This window comes from Micromys minutus, assembly GCF_963924665.1.
Source record: "Micromys minutus genome assembly, chromosome: 7".
Lineage (NCBI taxonomy): Eukaryota > Metazoa > Chordata > Mammalia > Rodentia > Muridae > Micromys > Micromys minutus.
The window spans coordinates 63,102,166-63,126,950 of record NC_137976.1 but is presented as its reverse complement, the minus strand read 5'-3'; the positions used below and the strand labels follow the sequence as shown (position 1 = coordinate 63,126,950).

The window sequence follows — 24,785 nt, the reverse complement described above, 5'->3', positions numbered from 1 at the left end:
ACAGAGGCTCGGTCCAGTGTCCTTTAGAAACATATGCAAGACTCACACAGTCAGACATTAGGCAGAGCTTGGGGAGTTCTGCAGAAGATAGGGAGGAAGGATCTTAGGAGCCAGAAGCAAGGACATCACAATAAAATCCACAGAATAAACTAGTCTGGGCCCATAAGAGCTCACAGAGACTGGACTGACAATCAGGGCGCCTGTAAGGGTCCGACCCAAGCCCTTTGCATATGTGTTATGGCCATGTAACATGGTCTTCTTGTGGGACGCCTAACAGTGGGAACAGGCACCTGTCTGTACTGCTTTGCCTGCTTTGGAAAATCTTCTCTTGACCAGCTCAATATGAGAGGAGGTGCCTAGTCTTTTGCAACTTGATATGCCATTATTTAGTTGATATACTTGGAGGTCTGCCCTTTTCTAAAGGAAAAATGGGAGCAGTGGTTCTGGGAGAGAGAATGTGAGTGGAGGGAATGGGAGGAGAGGAAGAGGGTAAACTGAGGTCAGAATGTAATATTTGAGAAAAGAATAAGTTAAAAAAGAAAAGATAATAACAAGCTCAGATAGTTGTACTTTTGAATAATACATTAACATTTCAATTCATAAATCATATGAATTTGAGATTTGTTTTAAGGAGAAATAGCTTTGGTTGTTTTATACCAAATCTTAGTTTCTACCCTCTTCAATGAGGGTTCACAGCATTGTTTCAGACATTCAAAAACAAGAAACAACAACAGCAAAACAAAGACAACTTTAGAATACTTCAAATTGTAGGAGGGATGCTGATTAAGACTTCAGGATGTATAATATCTCCCTACAGGGAAAGCCTATGTGTTGATGACTTTGCTCTCATTACCACCACTGAGAGGTGATTGGGTCATAAATGTATTAGCTTCATCAACTGATTAAAACATGGGTGAATTCTCAGCTGAATGGGCTGTTGGAAGTAGAGCCCAGCTGGACAAAGTGGGTCAGTAGAGACTGTGATATTGAGTGTGGTATCTTTTAGAGATTGCTGGGGGTGGGTGGAGGAAAGAGGGAAGGACAGAAAGGGGAGGAAGGAATTAGTCATTCTCTCTGACTTTCCTGGACACCATGAGATGAGCAGATTGGAGCTGACCCTGCACTGTGTCCTTGCCTTGACACGGGCTTAAAAGCAAAAGAACCAGCCAACCATGGAGGAGACATCAGAAACTGAAGCCAAGTCAGTCTTTCTTCCTGTAGCCCTCAGACACATTGTCACAGAAATGGAAACTAACACACTAATAAATGCCAGGTGTGTGTGCTGTCCAATGGCTTTAGGTTGAAACGAGAACTTTTCTTTCTTTTTATTTCCCAGTGATTCTAAATTCCCACATCTGATCACAGAGCTGTGATATTAGAAATATATATACAGAACACTAAGGGTCTGACCCATGTGTTATGGCTGTGTAACTTGGTCTTTTTATTGTAGTGTTTTGTAATGACAGAACCTGGCAAATTTTAAGGCAATTTAGATCATGCATTCTATAACAAATCTCTTTGTCTAATTCTTTGGAAAGTCATGACCTTTTTTAAACAATTTCTTTTTTCTTAATTGGGCAGTGGTGGATTAAAAGTTGTTGAAAGCAATCCTTTATCGGAGTAGAAATATCCCACATTTATGAAGTAAGATGTACATTTGAATCACTGCTCTGCTTAACCTGGACCGTGTGACCTCAGGTAATTCATTCACAGTAGCAAAATCCCAGCAAAATCTTCTGTGGAACAAAAGACCGTTGTGCTTCACCAAGGCAGTGTCAGCTTGCATGCTCTGTGCAGTGAGAGTAAACTACAGAGAGCGTTTTACTGCTACACAACTCATGTATGGAAAGGAGCACAGTGCTAGATAATGCAGTCCTAGTTTGATATTATTAGTGAAGGTATTCTAATTGAATTCAGAAACGTGCAATTTCCATTATTGTATGAACAGTTCAAGATCTCTCCCTCTCCCTGTGCTCCCTCTGCTTCTATAACTCTTGGTCTTCTCTGTGTATTGTAGTTTTATGAGACCCAAATAATACAACTATGCTAGCTCACATATTACATGATGAATATACAGTCTGCAATTTACTTACGTTCAGTGTCAAGGCCCAAGAGTGTGAAAGACAGAAGCAGAAAAAAAAAATTAAGATTTTAGTTTAGCTCATAGCTGCAAAGTTCACTCATAAACACATTTTTGGTCTGTTTATTTTCACACAGCACTGACACTGATAATCACAATTCTGTTGCCTACTTAGTTTTTTTTTTCTGTATAGCTCTCTTTTATTAAACAGGGGAAATAGAGCCTAGCAAGGCTGCAATGAAGCCATTAAAGGCACAGACAACTGATCACCTCTTAATCTGTGACAACTCTTTGGGAAAGGCAAAGTTACAAATTCTATAAAGAATTATAAAGAAGTTTCTACCTGAAATCGATAATTCTTCAGCTGGAAAGATGCCCTAATGAAATAACACATAAAAGAAAAAAACAAGGATGTGAGATGCTCAGTGCAGCTCTGTAATAGCGAAACTATTGGGGGAACTGAAATGCTAGCCAGTGGTTCAGTGGGTTTTGAAATATCAGAACAATGGTCTATAATGAAGCTATTAAAAACACAGAGTATGGTGTCAATGCAGAAACCTAGGGCCATCTGTTAATGCAAGGTTAAGTGGAGAGAAGACATTCAGAATGAATGGAACCAAATAGCAGCAGCACAAAATTTAGTCCAACTATATCAGAAATTACATTAAATGTAAATGGTCTTAATACCACGAATGAAAACAAGCCATTAAGCTAGATAATAAAAGGTATGCTTCATGCTCTTTCTAAGAGACATGCTTTAAATATAAATAAACCAGAAAGCTAAAAGAGGAAAACATACCATGCAAATGTGAAAAAAGTTGAGTATATTAATGTCAAAAAATATATTTCTTCATAGATATTTGAGAAAGGAAACATTAGGAGAAGAGAGTGGGACAGTTCATGATAAATTCAATAGGAACACAATTATAAATTTAATTTATAATTAAACAAATTTATAAATTATAGTTAAAACATTCTTTGAGCCCAAATGACTTAGGAGTCCTTTCAAATATTTAAGGTTGAAGTGAAACTGTTCTTGTATAAAGTCCTTCATAAATGGAGGATGTAAGATTGTTCCTAAGTTGTCATAACAAGGTCTGAATGGCCTGATACTTGAATAAGCATATTGAAAGAGAAGTTATAGGCTATGATTTACATCACTGTGTATGAAGTAATTATAAAATATGTTATGTAACGAATGCAGTGGCATAATGAAAAGGTAGTATATCGTTACCCAATGCTATTTGTCTTAGGAATACAGAACCAATGAGTCAATGTTAATGTTTGGAGAAGGGGGACTAAAAAGGTCTGTACAATAGACAAAAAAAATGACAGGTTTATATGGTTACATGCAAATAATTTGTTTAAGTACAGCAAATTGTAACTATTAATAGACTTAATAAGTGAATCTATTGAAGTTGTAAGATGGTCAGTAAATGTAGAAAACTCAATTGTATTCATATGTTGTAGTGGGTTGACCTAATGCTACTTATATTTAATGCTAATAATGCCAAAGCTGATTGCCCAGTGACAAGAGAATCAAAATATAAGATGCTAAGTGACCCTGCCCCCAAGTTATGGCTGATTGGTAAATAAAGATGCCAACAGCCAACAGCAGGCTTGAGGTAGGAGAAGAACCATGAAGGAGGAGAAACTGCCATGTGTTAGGAGTCAAGAGAACATGGCTCTGTGTGCTGGCCAACTGCAGTTAAGAGCAGTTCAGATGAGACATAGTAAGTAATAAGTCAGAGTATTGGCAGGAAAGTAGATTCCAATAGCATAGAGGGTAGGCAGCTGCCCTGCTCTTGTGCCGTTTAAGGCTTATTGTAAATATAAAGGCTGTGTGTGTCTTTCATCCAAGAATTAATGAGTCTAAGGCAGGGTAGAAACCCTGGGCTTGGATTAAATACTTTTCTACAACAGTATGTATTAGTAGAAAGTTGAAAGTTCATTAAGTACAAATAATAGAACGAAGAAAATTCAATTGCCTTGTACTAAATCTGCAAAAGGAGAGCAAAGCCTGGAAACTGAGGACGTCATGTTCCTGCTGAGAGGGTAACAGCTAAACAAATGGCAAGATACAAGAAACGTGGGCATCAACTTCTCCCATTTCATGGATCACCAGGTACTTTTGCAATCACAAATTAAATGACTCTAGAATTGCTGTAGAAATACCAAGAACCTAGGATAGTCAAACATTTCAGAACCAAACAGAAGTACAAAGGACTTGCACCTACAGAATTGGGAACTTCCTACAACGCCTTAGTAATTAGGAGGACTCATTGTGATGCTTTAAATATGGTTGACCCAGAAAGTGACACTATTAGGAGATGTGGCCTTGTTGGAGTAGGTGTGGCTTGTTAGAGGAAGTTGTCTAAAAGTCAGACTGCTCCTGGCTTCCTTTCGATGAAGATGTAGAACCCTTGGCTCCTCCAGCACTATGTTTGCCTGCATGTCGCCATGCTTTCTGAACTAATGATAGAGTGAACTTCTGAATGTGTAAACCAGCCCCAATTAAATGTTGTCCAAGATGAGAGTTGCATTGATCATGGTGTCTCTTCCCAGCAATGGAAACCCTAAGACAATTCTGAATGCATGATACAGGGGGGGGGGGAGAATAACACAGGACAGAACACAGGGAAGAAAGAGCCTTGTATACCAATGCCATCCTTCCAGAGAAGAAACCACCTCAGTCAGAGGTTTAAGGCACTTAAGCAGAGCTGGAACTAAGGAAAGAGTGCTGGGGGAAATAGGGCTCAGTTTCATCTATGTGTCCAGTGCAAAAGTCTACTTTTATTTAAATGTGAAAACAAACCAGTCACTTGAAAAAGAAAACAAGAGAACTCCAGTAGAATAATGATTCTTAAAACAAGAAACATGTGTTCAGTTTACAATGACACTAATGGCAACTGTTTATCACAGGAGTCCATCTCTGGAGTGGATGGACCTTAGTCATTTATAAGGCCTATTTATATATAGCTCATATATAAAGGGTGATTTATATTTGGAATTCACAGAATCACTACAAAACAATAAAGAAGAATTAATCTAGAAAATGGGGAGCAGAGGGACTTACATAGAAAACTCCAAGAAGACTTGAAATGATCCAAAGCCTTCAAGAGGTAGTGTGGAACTTTGTTAAAGAAATGTGAACTAAAGCCACAATAATAAGTCATAGGCCAATACAGCCATGACCATCCTGAAGAGGAACAAGCCAGGGGACCCACACAACCATGGAGAGGACTTTCTCTGGAGTCACACTGATGCCACTAATCACAGTTCAGCTGCAATTGAAAGCACTGACTATATCAAAGTGGTAAAGACCGGGAACAGCTGATTGAATTGAACAAGCATTCAGCTAAAAGTCACTTGAAGTGTGAATTGGTATAAACACTTTTAAAAGCAGTGCCAAGACAGACATGAATATTCTTCTCAACTCTTGGAGTTTTGTACAAGAGATATGAAAGTATATTCAACTGTTTTGAGCCAGGTGTGATCTTTTATCTCAACATTCCGGAAGCAGAGGCAAGTAGATCTCTGTGAGTTCAAGGCTAGCCTGATCTACAGAGTTAAGTAAGAAGACAGCCAGAGCTACATAGGGAGACTCTGTCTCAAAATACAAAACAAAACAAAAACAAAAAAAGAACAAACACAAAGCAGAAGAACAAATAAAAAAGTGGGACAGGGGAGCTTCTTAAACAAGAATATTCGGACCAGTTGTGTTCATGAAAGCCAAGGAAGGTACTATCAACAGAAGAAAGATAATACATGTTCTGCTGTTATCCAATGACATACTTTTAAGACTTTTACAAAATGACCTGGACTACTTATAACATTGTGGCTATGTTTCAGATGATAGAGTGAGTAAATCAAGTACTGAGCAAATCAGTATACAACTCTACTTGAAAGCTCCAGAATGAGCAGGAGTAGTTGACAGCAGCTGAACTGTATGTGTGGACACCATACTCTACTGACACCACAGTATTACTGCATACCAAATAAAAAGTGTGAAGAAAAGACAATTTGAATGAGGTGGACTCTGCTTATAAGACAGTGTATTCTAAGCAAATGGAAGGAACTTTAATGATTTTAATGGGACTATTTGAGAAAGGGAACACAGACTTCAAATTTAAAACTGCCATAAATGAAAAGGTTAGTTTTGGTGGTGTGTGCTAATCCTAGCTATTTGGAGGCAGAAGTAGGCAGGTTCCTGTGAAGTTAAGAATAGACTGGTTTACATAGCAGGGTTCATGCCAAGTAGGTCTACATACTGAGGTCCTGTCTTCAAAATAATAAGTAAGAAATTAAATAAATGAAGAGGAAAGTAGGAAGTATGGTGATTGGGTACATCTGTAGCTGCTCCCTGATATGATGGGAAGGGGCATGAAAATAGAGGTAAAATATCATCCCTAGTAAAGAACTCCCAAGTGAAGAAACTGGTGATATGAAGGAAAATAATGCCCCTTAGGCTCACAGGGAATAACAGTATTAGGAGGTGTTGCCTGGTTGGAGGATGTGTAGCCTTGTTGGAGAAAATGCATCACTGGGCATGTTTCAAATGTTCAAGCCAGACCCAGTGTCTCTTCCTGCTCTCTGTCTAAATGTAAACTCTCCACTATCTCTTCAATACCCTATGTTACTATGTACCACCGTGCTTCCTGCCATGACAATAACACTGAAACCTCTGAACTGTAAGCCAGACTCAGTAAATCGCTTACCTTTGTAAGACTTGATATATTCATGGGGTCTCTTCACAACAATAAAACCCTAACTAAAAATGACACAGTAGTTTTTTTTAAAGCTGGAATCCTTGTATTGGCAAAACAGCATTCCACTACTATTAGAGGCTGAGCCAGGAGGATTGCTAGCTCAAGACCTACCTGGGGTACAAAATGAAGTCAAGTCTTACCTGGAGAGTTCAATGAGACCATTGCCTCAAAATGAAATTGCAAAAGAGATAGAGAGAGAACTCAATGGAAAAATACCTGCCCAGCGTAAATAAAGCCCTGAGCTCAATCACTAGTACAAGACTGAGAAAGAGAGAGAGAGAGAGAGAGAGAGAGAGAGAGAGAGAGAGAGAGAGAGAGAGAGAGAAGCAAACAGTGGTGGAGGGAGGGAGAGAGAAAATTCAAAGAAAAGAAAAAAATGGGCTTATAGAGAAATATTCTGAAATATGCATTTCCCTAGCAAAAAGGAAGAGAAGCTATGCTTTTGCTCCCTTGACCAGTCAGCTTCATAACCCTTAATGAGACTCCTTTGTAAATCATTTCTCAGTTTTCCCAAGGGCATAAACTCTGGTGGGAGATCTGAGGTCTTTGTGGAAGCCTTGTTGATTTATCTGGTAGACCTTTGTTCAGATGCTCTCACTTGGTCCACCGGTGCTCTTGAATTACAGCTATGACATACATTTTCTTAATACTAATTAATCTTGAGTATGATTTCATTTTCATGAGTATTTCTCCAGAGAGAGTCACACTTTCTCCCTTATAAAATTGTATCACACAACACCAATAACATTTACTAAGAGATGGAGATTAGAAAAGGAACGGAGGGCCAGAGCACTCTGTAACGAGACCCTGATGGGAAAGTGCTGGTCCTCCAGAATTGCTGACACACCTGAGAGAACAGGTAAGACCACCACTGCTGCACTGAGGGACCCACCTGGAACCTTAGGACACATGAATCAAGAAGCAGTTTGGAACAGGATCCTTTTGATATTATTCTGTGCCCTATGCTGAACTTGTGCAACAACTCTCTCTCCCCAGACCCTGCTGGGAGAGAGCTGATCAACCAGTAGTGCTAACACACAGGATTACAGGAGGATCAAGCCACTGTCAGAATCAGCAAGACCAGCTAACACCAGAGATAAGCAAATGGTGAGAGAAAAGTCCAAGAACCTGAGCAACAGAAACCAAGGCCACTTGGCATCATCAGAACCCAGTTGCCCCACAAGAAAACATCCTGTATATTCCAACACACTGAAAAACATCAAGATTATGATTTAAAATCACAACTTATAATGATGTTAGAGGACTTTTAAAAGGTCATAAATAACTCCCTTAAAGAAATATAGGACAACACAGGTAAACAGGTGGAAGCTTTAAAGTGGAAATACAAAAATTCCTCAATGAATTCCAGGAAAACAAGACCAAACAGGTGAAGAAATTGAACAAAACCACCCAGGATCTAAATATGGAAATAAAAAACAATAAAGAAATTACAAGGGGAGAAAACCCTGGAGATAGGAAGCCTGGGAAAGAGATCAGGAGTCATAGAAACAAGCATCACCAACAGAATACAAGACACAGAAGAGAGGATCTCAGAGGCAGAAGATACCAAAGGAAACAGACAAAACAGTCAAAAATGCAAAATGCAAAAATCACTCTTAACCCAAAACATACAAGAAATCCAGAAAACAATGAGATCAAACCTGGGGATAATAGGCATAGAAGAGAGAAAAGATTCCCAAATTAAAAGGCCAGTAAACATCTTCAAAAAATTATAGAAGAAAACTTCATAAACACACAAGAAGACTACAGAAATCCAAATCGATTGAACCAGAAAATAAATTCTTCCTATCACATAATATTCAAAACACCAAATGCACAAAACAAAGAAAATATTAAAAGCAGTAAGAGAAAAATATCAAGTAGTCTATACAGCAGACCTATCAGAATCATATCAGACTTCTCAACAGAGACTATTAAATCTGGAAGGTACTTGGCAGATACCATACAGATCCAAAGAGAACAGAAATGCCAGCCCATGCTACTATATTCAGCAAAATTCTCAATTAACATGTATGAAGAAACCAAGATATTCCATGACAAAACCAAAATTACATAATATTTTTTCACAAATTCAACCCTACAAAGGATAATAGATTTAAAAAAAAAAAAAAAACTCCAACACAAGGAGGGAAACTATAGCCTTGAAAAAGCAAGAAAGTAATCTTTCAACTAACATAAAAGAAGACAGCCACACAAACATAATTTCACCTCTAACAACAAAAATAACAAGAAACAACAGTCATTGGTCCCTAAGATCTCTCAACATCAGTGAACTCAATTTCCCAATAAAAAGACATAGACTAACAGTCTGGATACTTAAAGAGGACCCAACATTTTGCTGCATATAGGAAACACACCTCAGTGACAAACACAGATACTACCTCAGAGTAAAAGGCTAGAAAACAATCGCCCAAGAAATGGTTCCAAGAAACAAGCTGGATTAGCCATTCTAATATCAAATAAAATCAACTTTCAACTAAAAGTTATCAAAAAGAAAAAGAAGGATATTTCATACTTACCAAAGGAAAAATTCACCAAGATAAAATTTTAATTCTAAATATTTATGCTCCAAATGCTAGAGCACCCACATTCATAAAAAAAAAAAAAATGACCAATCTGACCAAAGTTCACCTCACACAATATTACTGGGAGACTTTAACACTGCACTGTCATCAATAGACAGATCATGAAAACAGAAACTAAACAGAGACACAGTGAAACTAACAGAAGTTATGAACCAGATATCTATAGAACATATCATCCTAAATAAAAAAAATATCTTCTTCTCAGCACCTCATGGCACCTTCTCCAAAACTGACCATATAATCAGTCACAAAACAGGCTTCAACAGGTACAAGAAGACTGAAATAATCCCATGCATTCTATCAGATGACCATGGACTATAACAGGTCTTCAATAACAAAAACAACAGAAGTTCACATGCACATGAAAGCTGAACAATGTTCTACTCAATGATAACTTGGTCAAGAAAGAAATAAAGAAATAAAAAATTTTTTAGAATTTAATGAAAATGAAGGCACAACATACCAAAACTTATGAGACGAAATGAAAGCAGTGGTCAGGGAAAAACATATCTATGAGTGCCTCCAAAAAGAAACTGAAGAGAGTTTGATTTTTGTCTAATAAATATATCAAGTATATATAATACTTGAGACAAAGAAGTAAAGTCTCACTCTGTCAATCAGTCTGGAGATTCCTCAGAAAATTGGACATAGTACTACATGAGGACCTAGCTATACCACTCCTGAACATATACTCAAAAGGTAACAAATGTCAAGGATACATGCTCCACTATGTTCATAGCAGCCCTATTTATAATAGGCAGATGCTAGAAAGAACACAGATGTCCTTCAACAGAGGAATAGATACAGAAAATATGGTACAATTACACAAGAAGTACTACTCATCTATTAAAAACAATGAGTTCATGTAATTCTTAGGCAAATTAATGAAACTAGAAAATACCTAAGTGAGGTAACCCAGTCTCTCTCTTCCTCTCCTCCTTCCCTCCCCTCCCCCTCTCTCTCACACACACATGATCTGCAGTCACTGATGAGTGAATATTAGTCCAAAAACTCATATTACCCTAGATACAATTCATAGACCATATGAAGCTTAAGAAGAATGAAGACCAAAGTGCAGATGCTCTAGTCCTTTCTTAGAAGAGGGAACAAAAATATTCACAGGAGGAAATACGTAGACAAAGTTTGAAGTAGATAGAGACTGAAGCAAAGGCCATCCAGAGACTGCCCCACCTGGAGATTCTGCCCATATACATCCACCAAACACAGACAATAATGCTAATGCCAAGAAACATGCTAACAGGAACCTGATATAACTGCCTCCTTAGAGGTTCTGCCAGATCTGGACAAATACAGAGGTGGATGCTCACAGCTAACCATTGTACTGAGCACGGGGTCGCCAATGGAGGAGTTAGAGAAAGCATTGAAGAAGCTGAAGAGGTTTGCAACCCCATAAGACTAACAATACCAAACAACTAGAGCTCCAAGGGACTAAACAGCTAGCCAAAGAATACAAATAGAGGAACCCATGGCTCTAGCTGCATATGTAGCAGAGGATGGCCTCGTTGGGCATAAATGGAAAAAGAAGCCCTTTGTCCTGCCAAGGACTGATGCCCTGCTGTAAGAGAATGTCAGTGCAGGGAGTTGTGAGGGGGTGGGTGGGTAGGGTTCTCCCTATGGAAGCATGGGGAGAGAAATGGAATAGGGGTTTATGGAGGGGAAACCAGGAAAGGGGGTAATATTTGAAATGTAAAAAAAAAAAATATTCAATTTAAAAAAGAAAGTTTCTCAAGTGGAAGTGTAAAAAAAAGAAAAAGAAAAAGGAGGGAGGTAGGAAAATAACCAGGGCAAAATAAATAAGATACAGGAATGGATGGAGGATGCAAATGTCCAGATCATGTCTTCTTGCAGAAAATGAGCTTTGTCACTGTTTACTGATAGGTTCTCAGGATCTGAGTTCCTCAAGTCTCTTTCCATCTTCCTGCTCTGGATGATACCAGTACCACATACACAGAGGAGTGGTTGAGAGGAGGGCAGAGGTGTAAGGAATACAAAATATATTCATTGTGAGTAAGTGGTTTGGTAAGAATTTCCAGTAGAAGAGAGGAGGTTCAGTTTCAGGGCTTGCAGTGGGAACAACCTACATTCCAGGAAGCTGGAAAGCAGATCTGCCATTGGATGTTGGTTTGCTTTCTCTCTAAACATTGCTATTCCTACATCTCTTTGATTCTGTTTAGAATTCTGAACTGCAGACTCCAAGAGATAGATTTTAGCCCCTACTGTATTCTCTAAGTCCAGGACACAGAGTCCCACATTAGGAAGGACAGTGAAAGAGACACGTGCTGTTTCTACAGAGGCTATTGTGTAGTGTCACAGTTCAGAGCCAAGTGTCTGTGTAGGTTGGCCACAATGGCCCCTGTCCTTTAAACATATCCTAGTGCCTCTGGAGGCTCTCCATACCATTCATCTTCCCATTACATTTACTGAAACTTGAATTTCTCATATGAAAAAATGTAACTGGATATAAAGCACATCAGAAAGAGTTTTATATCTATTAAAGGCTGAGAACATGACACAAGATAGTCAAATTCAAACCAGCTCCATCCCTTAACCAGATGTATAACTTTGGAAAACCAACTGCCCATGTTCTGACATCTTCCTTCCCTCCTCCATTAATGAGAATAACCAATAGCTATCTTCTGTAGGTGCTGTGAGCTAGTAATAAGACAGCCCAGAAAGCAAGCACTGTGCTCCCTGCCATGTTTTGACCATACAGTATGTGTTGAGCTAATATTGTCATGGGTGCCATTTCAACAATTCAACAAAAATTTCCGCAGATTAGTGGCTAGGTCTTTTGAAGTCACTGTAGAATAATTTGTCCACAGGCAACATGCAAAACAAAATGTTATTTCTAAAAGTGATTGATCTACTGGCTTAAGTAGATCTTTTACTTTTCCCAAAGAGAACAAGTTGTCAAAGTTAAAGTCAAATATAGGCCCCAAAATAACACTACTTGCTTTTATAGTCTATGAAGCTGGAGAAAAAGGCTTGAGGAAAGACCAAATTAATTCAAAGATTAGCTGAATGTAGTAAGTGCATGTGAACACACACAGAGAGGGAGGGAGAGATACAGGAGAGGGAGGGAGAAAGAGAAAGACAGAGAGAGACAGACACAGACAGAGAGACAGAGACAGAGACAGAGAGACTCGGGGTGGTATAACAAAGCATCCTGCCTCTGATGTTTATGTAGAGTATATCTCATGTTATGTAACTGAACCTCATTTTCCAGTTATAAAATGGGAGTCTGATGAGGTACTGGCTCATAAAAGCACCCCATAAGTACTTCTTTGTTCTCATCCAGGCAGCTCCTACACTTGCCAACAACAGCAGACTGGTGACGGGTGAGATGCCCGAGGAAGCGCATACTGGAGTGTCACCTCTTGGAATCCTTCTACTCCCATGGCTTCATGCCTTGGGACACTCCAGCTGCCAAATTTTCATTGTGTCTAGAATACCAGTTGACTGGTTTTCAGGTCTCCTTTTATTCTTCTTTCCGTCCATGGGTGTAGCCATCTGAAGGATTTTGTTGCCTCTTCACTGCTATAGTCACAGAGGCTGGATGAGTGTTGCATGTTATAGTTTACAGCACATACCTCAGTCTTACATAATAGTAGAAAGTTACTTACTCATCCAAGACAGCAAAAGCATCCTCCCTACGACTGCTAGTCACCTTCTGGGAAGAGCAATGGCAGCTGAGTTTGCTTTTGTTGTTGTTCATGATTTGTTGTTTCTGGCTTTCTTCTCTGTGATGTGTTTAGGTATTTCATGGGTATGAATCTCCCTAGAGCAAGCTAGCTTTTTCTGCGCAGACATCAAACTTTAGTCACTTGAATCAAGGCCAAGGAGAGCAGAAATCTATTTTCTTCAGTGAGGGCAGAATCCATTATATTTTATCTTTTGCTTCCAAGCAACAAACCATTACCACCTTTGTGTTTATTAACAACTGCCCATTTGTTTCATCAGTGTGGACATGCCCTGTCATGTTCCTTCATATCTTCAAAGGGAGACAATCTGAAAAATATGCTCTTAACCTCTGCCAAGACACCGAAGTTCTCTTAAGTATTAGGGTAATATTATGCACAGTAAATGGATCACATTGATATGGTCTTTATCCGTACACCCTCTGTCCCAATTTGGCTACATGTAGTAATTTATACTCACTGCCACTGAATACCAGCCTAGTCATTCCTTCACACAGCGTAACAATTCAGTTGACAGCACTGAGTGTAGGAAGGGGGAGTCTTTGTTTTATTTAAGTTTGAATAGTTACTTATTTTTGCAGTTTTTAGACAGAGCAATTATTATGTGGGCCAGACTGGCTCTGAGCTTTCAGTGACCCTCTGGCTTCTCTTCCTAAATTCTGTAACTTCAGGCATGATTCACCCTACCTAGAAGAATAGTTCTTAGATCAGCTTTGCTTATGTCAAGTGTTTTTTATTATTAATTACTTAGCTGTTATTTAATTTTCGTAATAATCTATGAAGTTGGCTTTTCTAGTTATTTAAAAGAAATATTATTTATATTTATAAATTATTCTGTTTGTAGATCAAACTGAATTTGGGTGATGTCAAACAGTTATTAAGTTGTTCAACATACCATAATCTGCCTTGTGTTTTGTTTCTAGAGTAAGAGAGACCCTTTTGTCAATAGCAATAACCAGTCAAAACCAAGTACTAATGAATATACTGTCACTCTATTATGAACATTACCCAAACCAACCAGTAATACAATGTATTCGCATGTTCTTCATACAAAGGGGGTACAACCAGGACCTTGGTTAGTGAAGCAAATAAGAGAGAGCAGCAAGTGTGGACCACAAAATAATGAGATGCCTAACTGACTATCATGAGCAGTTTTGATAGGAAGTGTTTGTCCTACACAAAAGCCAGGAAACAATAAGAGATGCTCTGTGGCAAGCCGATTGGAGAATAAGAGTGTCACTTATCAGAAGAGGAGCAACAGAAATTACTTGGTTCTAATTCTCTGCTAAAAGAAAGTCAATGATGCTGCGCATATTTGACAACTGAGAATCTACGGCATGCTTTCCAGGTAGTCCTTCACAGGCTGTGCATGCCCATGTAGGCCAACTATGAGTATATGAGATTGCTGGTATCACATACTGAACTTAACCACTTGAAATATGACAAAGTATAGAATTAGAAGTTCTTAAGTTTTTCCTCTGGAAAGTTAAACTGAACCATTTTTTAAAAATTCTGCCAAACAAATTGCTCTTAAGACCTCCCAGGATTAATCTTTATGATTACATACACTAGCAACTAAAATTCATACATAATAGACTCAAACACTTTGACTATTATTTTATACAGAACTACTAAGTCCTTATCTCTGCCATGCTTCACTTTCAATGTTACTAGTCACTTAAATTTACTGAGGCCTGTTATTGTGTATCTACAGTATCCTGTCCACAATCGAGCATAAAGAAAAATTTAAATCTTGATTCTATCACTGATACTATCTATTCTTTACAGCCAGGTGTGACTTGAAGGTTGGCAAGCTTCTTGTCATCCACGTTGTTAAAAGACATTGGCAGGTACCAATAAGAAACCTTTTATATTTGAATATGTGGTTTTCAATATTGGTCCTTTGAGAGTCTTTTGGGAGAACAGGAAATGTCCTTTAATGGGGTGTAAGATACATGTGACACTGGGCACAATGATCCACTCACATCTGACTTTTCATAGTAACTGCTTCTCCTGTTATTTCTTTGTATGATCTTGGCACTCGAGCACTTTTACCATTTCCCAAGTTTTCACCAGAGGAAGGGGAAATACACTTAGCACAATTTCACCTGTCTGTCTGCATCTTTCCATTTGCATATCCTAATCACGACATAGTAAAAACTGAGCCACTTTCTTGTCATAGCGTTTCCCATAGAGTAGACATGACCTCACAAAACTGTGAGTTGGAAGGGCTTTGGGCAACCAGAAATGTCTAGAGAGATTTCTACACCATTTGGTTAACTAGAGCTCCTTGACTACAGCCCAGATGGATGCCTTAAAGAAGTTTCTAGTTATGGGACAATCATTACCACCATATGAAATACCGTCCTTGCCCTTCTATGTCTTCCATGCCTTCCCTTTGAGTTGGTTCCTCTTGGGATCTTGATACCCAAGTGCTCAGTACCAGCAATGAAAGGAGAGCACAGGGAACCCATTTGTGACTCACATAAATAAAAGTGGGGCTGGTGACCCATCTGAGCTCTAAATGAAGACCATGCTCAGAAAGTATGGAGAATTCTTGCAAACAGAGGACCCTAAAGTAGAGGATAATGTGCACAGAGTGTGCATCCAGAGCTGCCTGGATCACAGAGATGAAGTGAGTTTTCTTCTCAGAAGGGTAACCATGATGAAACAGCATTTATAATTCTTCTCACTTCAGCTGCTACTGCCTCCTGGTATACCTCTGGTGCCGCAAAACACATTCAGCCCTCTTCACTCCATTCCTTAATGACAACCAACACTGATTCCCAATGACTCATCCCAAACTTGACCCACAACCACAGCTATGGTCACTAAGTGATGAGCGAGGATACCCCTCCACTGTGGAACTAGAAGATCAGGCCCAGAGTTCCCCCCACCCCCGCCCCGGACTCTGATGTTGCTGCAGATACACCTTTAGCTAGGAATTCTATTACCTCTTCCCCTGACAGCTGAACAGGCTTGACCTTCTTGATTCGCCAAAAATGCCAGTGCTGGTTGAGCCTAAAATGCCAGACACTTCTTTGGGAACAACTAAACCATACAACTCTCTGGCCTTGTCATGGAGCCTACATCACTTTGGAGGGAACATAAGGATGAACCTCAGAGGTGGACCTGGGGGTGATCTTCTCAATAATGTCAGTGTGACCAACTGTGACATGAGGAACAGAGGCAGTCAGCAGCTCCTTCATCCAAACACCCAATCCTGAAAAGTCACTGAAACACGGAGTCCAGAGCCTGACATGAGGGAGGTTGCGACTGAACTAGCACACTTCAAATTTCAGAACATGGCAGAATTGAATGGCATGTCTCCTAGGATAAGAAACTGGTTGAAGAACTCACTTTCATATCAGCAGAAAAGCATAGGCTTCTGAGGGATGTGTGTCTCAGCACTGCCTTTTTGTCTAACTGGGCTAAGATGGTAGAAGAAAACTCTTTCCTATTTGTCTTGCCTATGCACAACTTCAACCCAAGATTAACTGTGATTTCAACTCAGTCCTGTCTGAGAAGACTGTGGCCGCTAGTTTGCTGTCTGTTACTCTAACTGACAACAGCCCAAGGATGAAGTTATGGGGGTGGATGTAGGAGTTGGTTTTAGCAATGGTTTGTGAAGGCTTATACTATTTTGGGATTATGAGTGTCTGTAAAAAGTGATCTTTTAATGTCTTTTGTGCATTCTTTTCCCTTCCTATATCTTGCTATATATAGGTTTAATATGTCACTTTTAAAAAGAAAAGTCTAACCATTTTAAATTCATAGCTCAGCTTCAACAACCACATGAAAAGAAATCAGAGATGGGTAGCTTTATTCTATTTAGGCTGCTTTTGCAAGATTTATCGGCATGGATTTTATTAACATTTAGTTCTTCAGATATACTTACAAATATGTTCACCTTCTTGTATAGACCTTTACTAAATTAATTTTCTTATACATAGAAATATGAAATAATACGTGTCTTTCATTGAGAGCATCCTCACTTTTCTTACTGAGGGTCAATAAAAGAAATCTCAGGAGACAAACTGTGCACGCATTCGCACACATGTACACACACATGTACACATATGAAGGATTCCATGGATCCCTGTGTGTAGAAACAGAAACACAATGATGTCTTCTTTCATAGAGGTTCAGAAAGAACTGTAGCCAGACTCTCTGGCACTGTCACCTGCCTGTCATTTCCACCTAGTATCTCTCAATCTAAAGTGATAGTGACAAGCCACCCAGGTTAGATAATCCATCTAAAGACCAGAATTTAATCAAAAGTCAGTCCAAGGCGCAACTTGTCTCTCTGGGCATTGTGATGCTCAGTCTGAGGTTCTGCGTTATGAAGAATTTTTAGGACCGTCAACAAAGCTGTGGGTGCTTCAACAAAACTGACAAGAGGGAAGAAAAATGTGTCTGTGAATGGTGGGGCTGGGAAAAGCACCCAGGCAACGCACGGATTTAGAAAGAAGGAAGTGAAGGGGAAAGATGCGATTAATGCTGGGGTATAGCGAGGAAGACAGGAAGTGGCGGGATTAGGTTGGGAAGGTCAATGACCGCCTGCAAAGTCAGGGTCTATCTTCTCAGTCACCGCGCAGATAACCCGAGCATCTGAATTACCCAGAACGGGGACTGGGCAGTAAGCATTCGGCTGCTCTGTCTTGGTGGGGTCTGGCCTGAGGGCAGGAGTCGTGAAAGAGGACAGAGCTCTCCAAGCTTCTGCTGCAAAGCTTTCTATGCTGAGCTCAGCAAAGCAACCCGAGAGTGCCCTTGAATAATTCACATGTCTTCTCCATCTGCTTAAGAGTCTTCCTGGCCGTGTGATAGAAGAAATTTATGATTTGATCTAACAGTAACTACGGTTCCCCTCAAATTCTCTCACACCATTGCCCCAGATGGCTTACTTACAGTGGGGAGATGCTGTGGGTACCACTGCTTTACATTCCTGATGTGAACCCTAAGTCAGATCCAGGTTTCCATTGATGTAATGGTTGGTTTTTGGATTTTGCTTTGAGGGGAGTGTTTGTTTGTATACTTTTGTTTGTTTTTGGCTTTGTTTTCAGAAAATTCATCTTCACAGTGTATAATCAGGCTATTCAACTATTTGGCTAAAACTCTTAACATTTTTGGCTTTCCTCTGAACTCCGAAGGTCTGAAAACACTGAGCAGTTAACTGTAGAGCAGCAATTGCCTGGAGCTGAGTCTCAGATTCATGGTCACTTTACGCAGTTACCCCAGGGCTGGAGGAAGGTTTGCCTCTGTGCTGTCTGCACCACAGTAAGATGTGGGAAGGAGATGCCACTGCCAACCTCCCTCCCAGGACACCCTAACAGTGTGAGGTTATCAGAACACTGTTACTCCCATAGTATCCCAAACAGAGGTTTTCAGTGACAGCTCTACAAATATTTGATCAACCATGACAATGAAGAAAACCCTTAGCCCTGGGCCCATTGCTCAGTTCTCTGTTTACCCTTGAAAATGGGACATCTAAACTGCAAAATAAAATACATAAATAAAAAAAATACAAGGATAAGAGCAAGGTGGTGCTTTCAGGACTGCCCATCTCCATGCATAAATAAATAAATAAATAAATAAATAAATAAATATCCAATCTTAAAAAATCATACAATAAAGAGGTAAACAGGGATGAGCAGCATTTAAAACACTGTGGTGTCACTAAGGCAACTGAGGTACAATGAAGCAGACAAGGGGGCCACATTTACAGTTTTCAATTTCCCAGAAGCCCAGATAAGAAGTAAAAAGGAGCTCATGGAATTATTTCATACAATGGATTTTATCCAACTCAATCTACCTAAAATATCAGTTCAATCCATCACCAATACAAAATGTATTAACAGGGTATTTTAGCTAAATTCTAAGTTGACCATGTGTCTTTCACATAGAGAACCTTCCAGTTGGGATCAGCTTCTTTCCCAGAATTTAAAAATACACACAGTAGCCATCTTAGTGCACTGCGTAGCTATAGCTGTGGTCATTTATTGAGTAATTAGAGTATTAAATGAGAATAATTTAGAAAAGTGCCATCAGAGTAATGAATAAGAATAGCAGGGTGGCAGGTAAAGATTCCCTACGGAATGAAGAGACCGGCTGGGAAACTGATGCTGTCTGATATATGAACCAAGATTCTGGGTCCATTTTGGCCTCCATCCCCTCTGCTGTCCCTTTCCCTGCTGTCTCTCCTTTTCTCATCTCCTACATCTCCTACGCCTCCTCATATCTGAGTCCCTGATTGAGTGTAGACAGATCCGGGATATAAAGGGTCAAGGACTGAGCTGGGTTTCCAGCCTGTTGAATGACCTCAGATGAATTACCTAACCTCCTCCGTCTCAGATGTCTTCTCTATGAAATAGGATTAGTTCCTTCAGTACCGAATTGTAAGCATTAAGTGAAATCACAAATATAAACTGCTCAGCTTTTGACTTTTGAATTTCCAGTGGCTGTTTTTTTTTTTTTAAGATTTATATAAGATTTATTTAGAAGAAGGGGCAACAAGAGAAAAGGAAGCAGAAGAGATAATTTTAATGTGCTAAAGTCTCAGACTAAGTGTGATTTCTTCAGCACTCAGTGCCTCAAGCCTTTTGATCTAAGTAAATAGTGACTTCATCCCAGAGCTCCACAGCCTGTACTGTGCACACAATCTAGAAGGAGAAGAATCAGACTAGAACGTTTCCATTTTCACTAGTTTGACCAATGCCAAGGTGGCCCAGGTGGTCAGGGGGAGAAAGCTCAGTAAACTCCATAGCAGAACACACCCCCATGACGGCAAAGTGACCAGCAAAGGCCAACGGTCCACTTCTCCAGGATTCACTCAGCCATCCTGAGCAACAACTCGCTCAGTCTCTGCACACACACACACACACACACACACACACACACACACACACACACAGACACCATGGCCATTATCACTAGAATCAAACTGTTCCTGGTCCAGAACCACCCCTGTTGCCGCCACAGTCTCTGTACTGTACCTGCAAACTACCTTTGCCTACTTGGAGAAACAGGAAAAGAGGGAAGACTCACCAGCTCATTCTCCTCTCCTTCATTGAGCACAGCCTGATGGCTATCCTTCTTGCTCTTCTCCATCGTGAGCAGCGTGTGTGCGTTCTTTCTGACCCCTCGTGGGGGAATGTTAAAGCCACCTGTGCCTCTGTGATTCAGGCACTACTTGTCATTGCTGTTCTCAGGTGCTTACAAAACCCGCTGGCACCTTGCCCGTTAGAACAACAGAGGAGAATGAGGAGAGCCTCTCCTTGGCCACAGTACTGGTCTGTTCATTTATCTGCTTGATGGGTGTTTTTTCTTCCTAATGTTTATTTACTAAGCTACATGTGAAGCGCCTCCAGACCAAAGGAATGATGGGGGGTTGGGGAGAGCTGTTGCACTAGAAAGTAATCTCACATGCTGCTCATGAAAGTCACTACCAAAGAACAGAAATGGCCCCTGTGCTAAAAACACAAGACAATAGAGTCCTGTTTGGCTGACAGGTGCTGTGGATGCCTGTGGAATTTGGAGGAGCTGTGAGCTTGGTGACAATGCTGATGAAAACTAGAAGAGGTCTCCTGGAATTGGGGGAAATGGAGTTATAATCCCCACTCTACAGAGATAACTCACTTGTAGTCTGAGTTTCTCATTCTGATAGGTAAAATGTCAGTGATGATTGTCGGGCTGAGATGAGGGCTGGTGATGATGTTTGTGAAAGGCCAAGTGTGTCTTCCGCCACCTCTAGAGAGAGGCAGGTAATCACCTTCATCACAGTCACAGCATCAATCAAGGCAAAATGCTTAGGAAAATGAATTGCAGAAGAATCTGAGTCTACAGTTTACAAAACTGGAGAGAGGGGAGGAAGAAAAAATGAGTATTGGGGATATAACCTGAATTTCCCACCCCTGAATAATCACCCCTGAATTTGATATTTTTCTCAAAATATCAAATGAACCCATTCTTGGGTTAACTAGTTAATTTGTAGTTATACACACACACACATACACACACACACACACACACACACACACACACACACAGAGAGAGAGAGAGAGAGAGAGAGAGAGAGAGAGAGAGAGAGAGAGAGAGAGAGAGATTTTTTGGCCTGGAGGAAAGAGCGTCTCCTGCTCTGGTGCATGAGTCTTACTCAATGGAGAGGGCGGGGAGGCGGAACAGGTTAATAGGAACCGAGGAACAGGAACCACACCTCATGCTCTACTTAGCAGAGACAAGTTTCCCCAAACCCACTTCTCTGAAAGGAAGACCATATTTGGATCCTGATCTATTGTCTCTGCTTATCACTGTAGCCTTACTAGAACATTTTTTTTGAACTGTCAGTAAAGGTTTTAATTATAATTCAACCATGATTATTTATTTACATAATTTCTTTTATTCTTCTTTTTTCAATTTTATTGGATATTATCTGAATTTACATTTCAAATGTTATACCCTCCCCCTACACACTCCCTTCCCTCTTCCCCCTCAACTTGCTTCCATGAAGGTGCTCCCTCTCCTAATCACCCTCTCCACCTCAGTGCCTTGGCTGGTTCTTGTTCTTTTTTTATTGGATATATTTCATTTACAATTTAAATGTTATCCTCTTTCCTGGTTTCCCCTCCATAAACTTCCTATCCCATCCTGCACCCCCTGCTTCTATGAGGGTACCCTCCCACCCTCCTACTCCCTCCCAACTCATTGCCCTGACATTCCCCTACTCTGAGGCATTGAGTCTTGACAGAACCAAGGGCTTCTCTTCCCATTGATGCCCAACAAGGCCATCCTCTGCTACATGTGCAGCTGGAGCCATGGGTCTGTTCATTTGTAGTCTTTAGATAGTGGTTTAGTCCCTGGGATCTCTGGTTAGTTGGTATTGTTGTTCTTATGGGGTTTTAAATACCTTCAGCTCCTTCAATCCTTTCTCTAACTTCTCCACTGCAGACCCTGTTCTCAGTTCAATGGTTGGCTGTGAGTATCCACCTCTATATTTGTCATGATCTGGCAGAGCCTTTCAGGGGACAGCTATATTAGGCTCCTGTCAGCATGTGTTTCTTGGCATTAGCAATATTGTCTGTGTTCTGGATATGGGCTGGAACTCCAGGTGGGGCAGTTACTAGAACATTCTACTTTATCAATACTATTGCATTTCCTTCATGAGGAAAATGGTTTTTAAGCATTTTGGGGCTTCCCAACTTTGATACCAAAACCTTCAGTTTGTAAAATTTTAGAGCTACACCCTTATGAGGGATGGGTACATGGAGGACAGTAAGTTAAGGTTTCTAGAGACCAGTCTTGGAAGAGGTATTCTGTGTTTATACCAAAAGATGTCTCATATCTCAGACCACAATTCCCTGAAAAGCACGCTACAATTATGATCCAGCTGAATGCCAGAAAGAAGATGTGGGTCTCGGGGCTCCCTTGAAGTCAGTCTAAGAGAACAGCAAAGAGATAGGTCATCCCAGATCTCTGGGGACTCACAGCACAGAAAAGAACAAGATGACAGCACACTGTAATTGTAATGGTGTAAGGCAGAAGTGAGGAAGGCTCGAAGACTTACAAAGGTGAGGGGGCAGAAGTCAAGAGTCTGTACAGCAGCTGACAGGAAAGAGAGAGGCTATGGTCTCTCGGTGAACGGCCTATGATTTTCTTGCAACAATCACATGGATGATGAAGGCATGTGAATGTTGGTACACGGCCAAAACATAGATGTAAGTGCCCAGTCCCTCTGTATATAGGCAGAGCCAATCATTCCTTTGTTTTTTTGTTTGTTTGTTTGTTTTTTAATCTTATAATCCTACTAGACCATAACAATCCACACACTCTCTACAGATACAGCGTGACCGATGGGGGTATGGCGTTAGTAAACACAAATAAATATGCAGCTCGTATTGCAAGCGTGGTAGTCATCTTTCCATTCTCTATCTTAAATACCAAATTAGGGAATCAACACATTAAGAATTTTGTGCCAAAACCATACACATGCAGAAACAAAATCACATTACCAAGGAGCCCAATGGGGAAAGAAACCCATAACTCCTAAAAGTGGTCTTTAAGTGGCTGGAGAGATAGTTCAACAGGTAAGAGCCCTAGCTATTCTCCTAGAGGACTCAAGTCTAATTCCCAACATCTACATGGCAGCTCACAATGGCTTCTAACCATGGTTTCCATGTGGCCTAACACTCTCTTCTGTGCTCAACTGGTACCAGGCACACGGGTGATATGCTGATATAAATGCAGCGAAGTAACCATACACATTTAAAAACATTTAAGGGAATTTTGAATTTGTGAGACCGTGTGTGTGTGTGTGTGTGTGTGTGTGTGTGTGTGTGTGATCCGTAGAGATCTAATGGCATGTCTAAAAGTCTTAAATGGGCACTGCCTTGCACAAAACGTTGTAAGTCGAATGCCTGCCAATCATCAACATGTGGAAACTGGGACCTGAGAAAGGAGGTAATGTGCTCTGGGCAGTGTTCACAGGACAAATCCTGGGGTCCCAGTGTGGAAACAGTTTATGTGACACAGAGAGAAGATAATTCTTTCCACTGCCCTCTTTTATATGACAAATATGTCAACAAAGTTACAAAATGAGTAACAGCAATGATTAGGAAAGAAGTTAGCACAGTAAGTGCTGTCGTTTATTAGATTTTGTATATATGATTATGACAGTTGGTAGAAATTCTTAAATAAACATCAGCATGCAAAAAAAAGTAATTGATTCTTTTTGACTATGCTAAAGGTGTTTTTTTTTTAAAAAAAAAAAAAGGAGAAGAAAGTCTATTGTAATCGACAGTAATACTGAGGAACCAATAACTACATTTTAATGAAAATATAATTTCTACCAAAGGTAAAACCTGGGCAGTTATTAAATCATCACATTGGTGGAAAATTTTATTTTCATAACCTGTTACCTAGTTTTAAAAAATAAAAATGAGATAACAGGATGGTTCAGCTTGTAAAAGCATTTGTTGCAGAGCTTGACAACCTGAGTTTGATACCTGGGTCCCGCATAGTGAAAGGAGAGAGAAAACTCCTGACCATTGTTCTCTGAACTTTACATGGACACACACACACACACACACACACACACACACACACACACACACACACACAAGAGAGAGAGAGGGAATTTTAATAAGACAAATAACATACAAATTTTAATTTCAAGGATATATTTAAGATTAGTAATGCATTTCAATTACGAACTGAAATTTGCACTAATCATATAAAAATATTAAAAATGGTGATATTGCATCCCTTTGGTCTCTTCATTATTTTTGAAGAGGAAAGATCTAGACAAGTAAATTGGATGCATAGGACGGACATCTGCATTGTCTTATTAAGAATTCAATCTTGTATGATCACTGAAAATCATCTGTTTGAGGGACCTTAGCATGAGTGGTGGGTTGAATAGGAATGGACATCATAAACTCGTGTGTGTGTGAATGCTTGGCTGGCCCATAGGGAGGGAAACTATTAGGAGGCGTGGCCTTGTTGGAATAGGTGTGGTCTTGTCGGAGGCAGTGGGTTACTGGAGATGTGCTTTGAGGTCTCAGAAGCTGAACAGGTTTCGTGTCTCAGTGTTTTCTGCTGCCTGCCAAGCTACAGAATC

General features: G+C 40.0%; 1 protein-coding gene across 2 annotated transcripts in view; it reads right to left on the bottom strand.

Annotated features, from left to right (window-relative positions):
* The window catches only part of ATP13A5 (ATPase 13A5), a gene marked incomplete at both ends in the record, with an annotated part of 133,806 nt that extends 113,525 nt beyond the window's left edge, over positions 1-20,281 (bottom strand). For both annotated transcript variants that reach the window (XM_080918703.1, XM_080918704.1), the window contains one exon: positions 20,219-20,281. In XM_080918703.1, coding sequence (XP_080774829.1) covers positions 20,219-20,281 — 63 coding nt within the window. The remainder of the gene's footprint in view (positions 1-20,218) is intronic.
* Between the last annotated feature and the right edge of the window lie 4,504 nt (positions 20,282-24,785).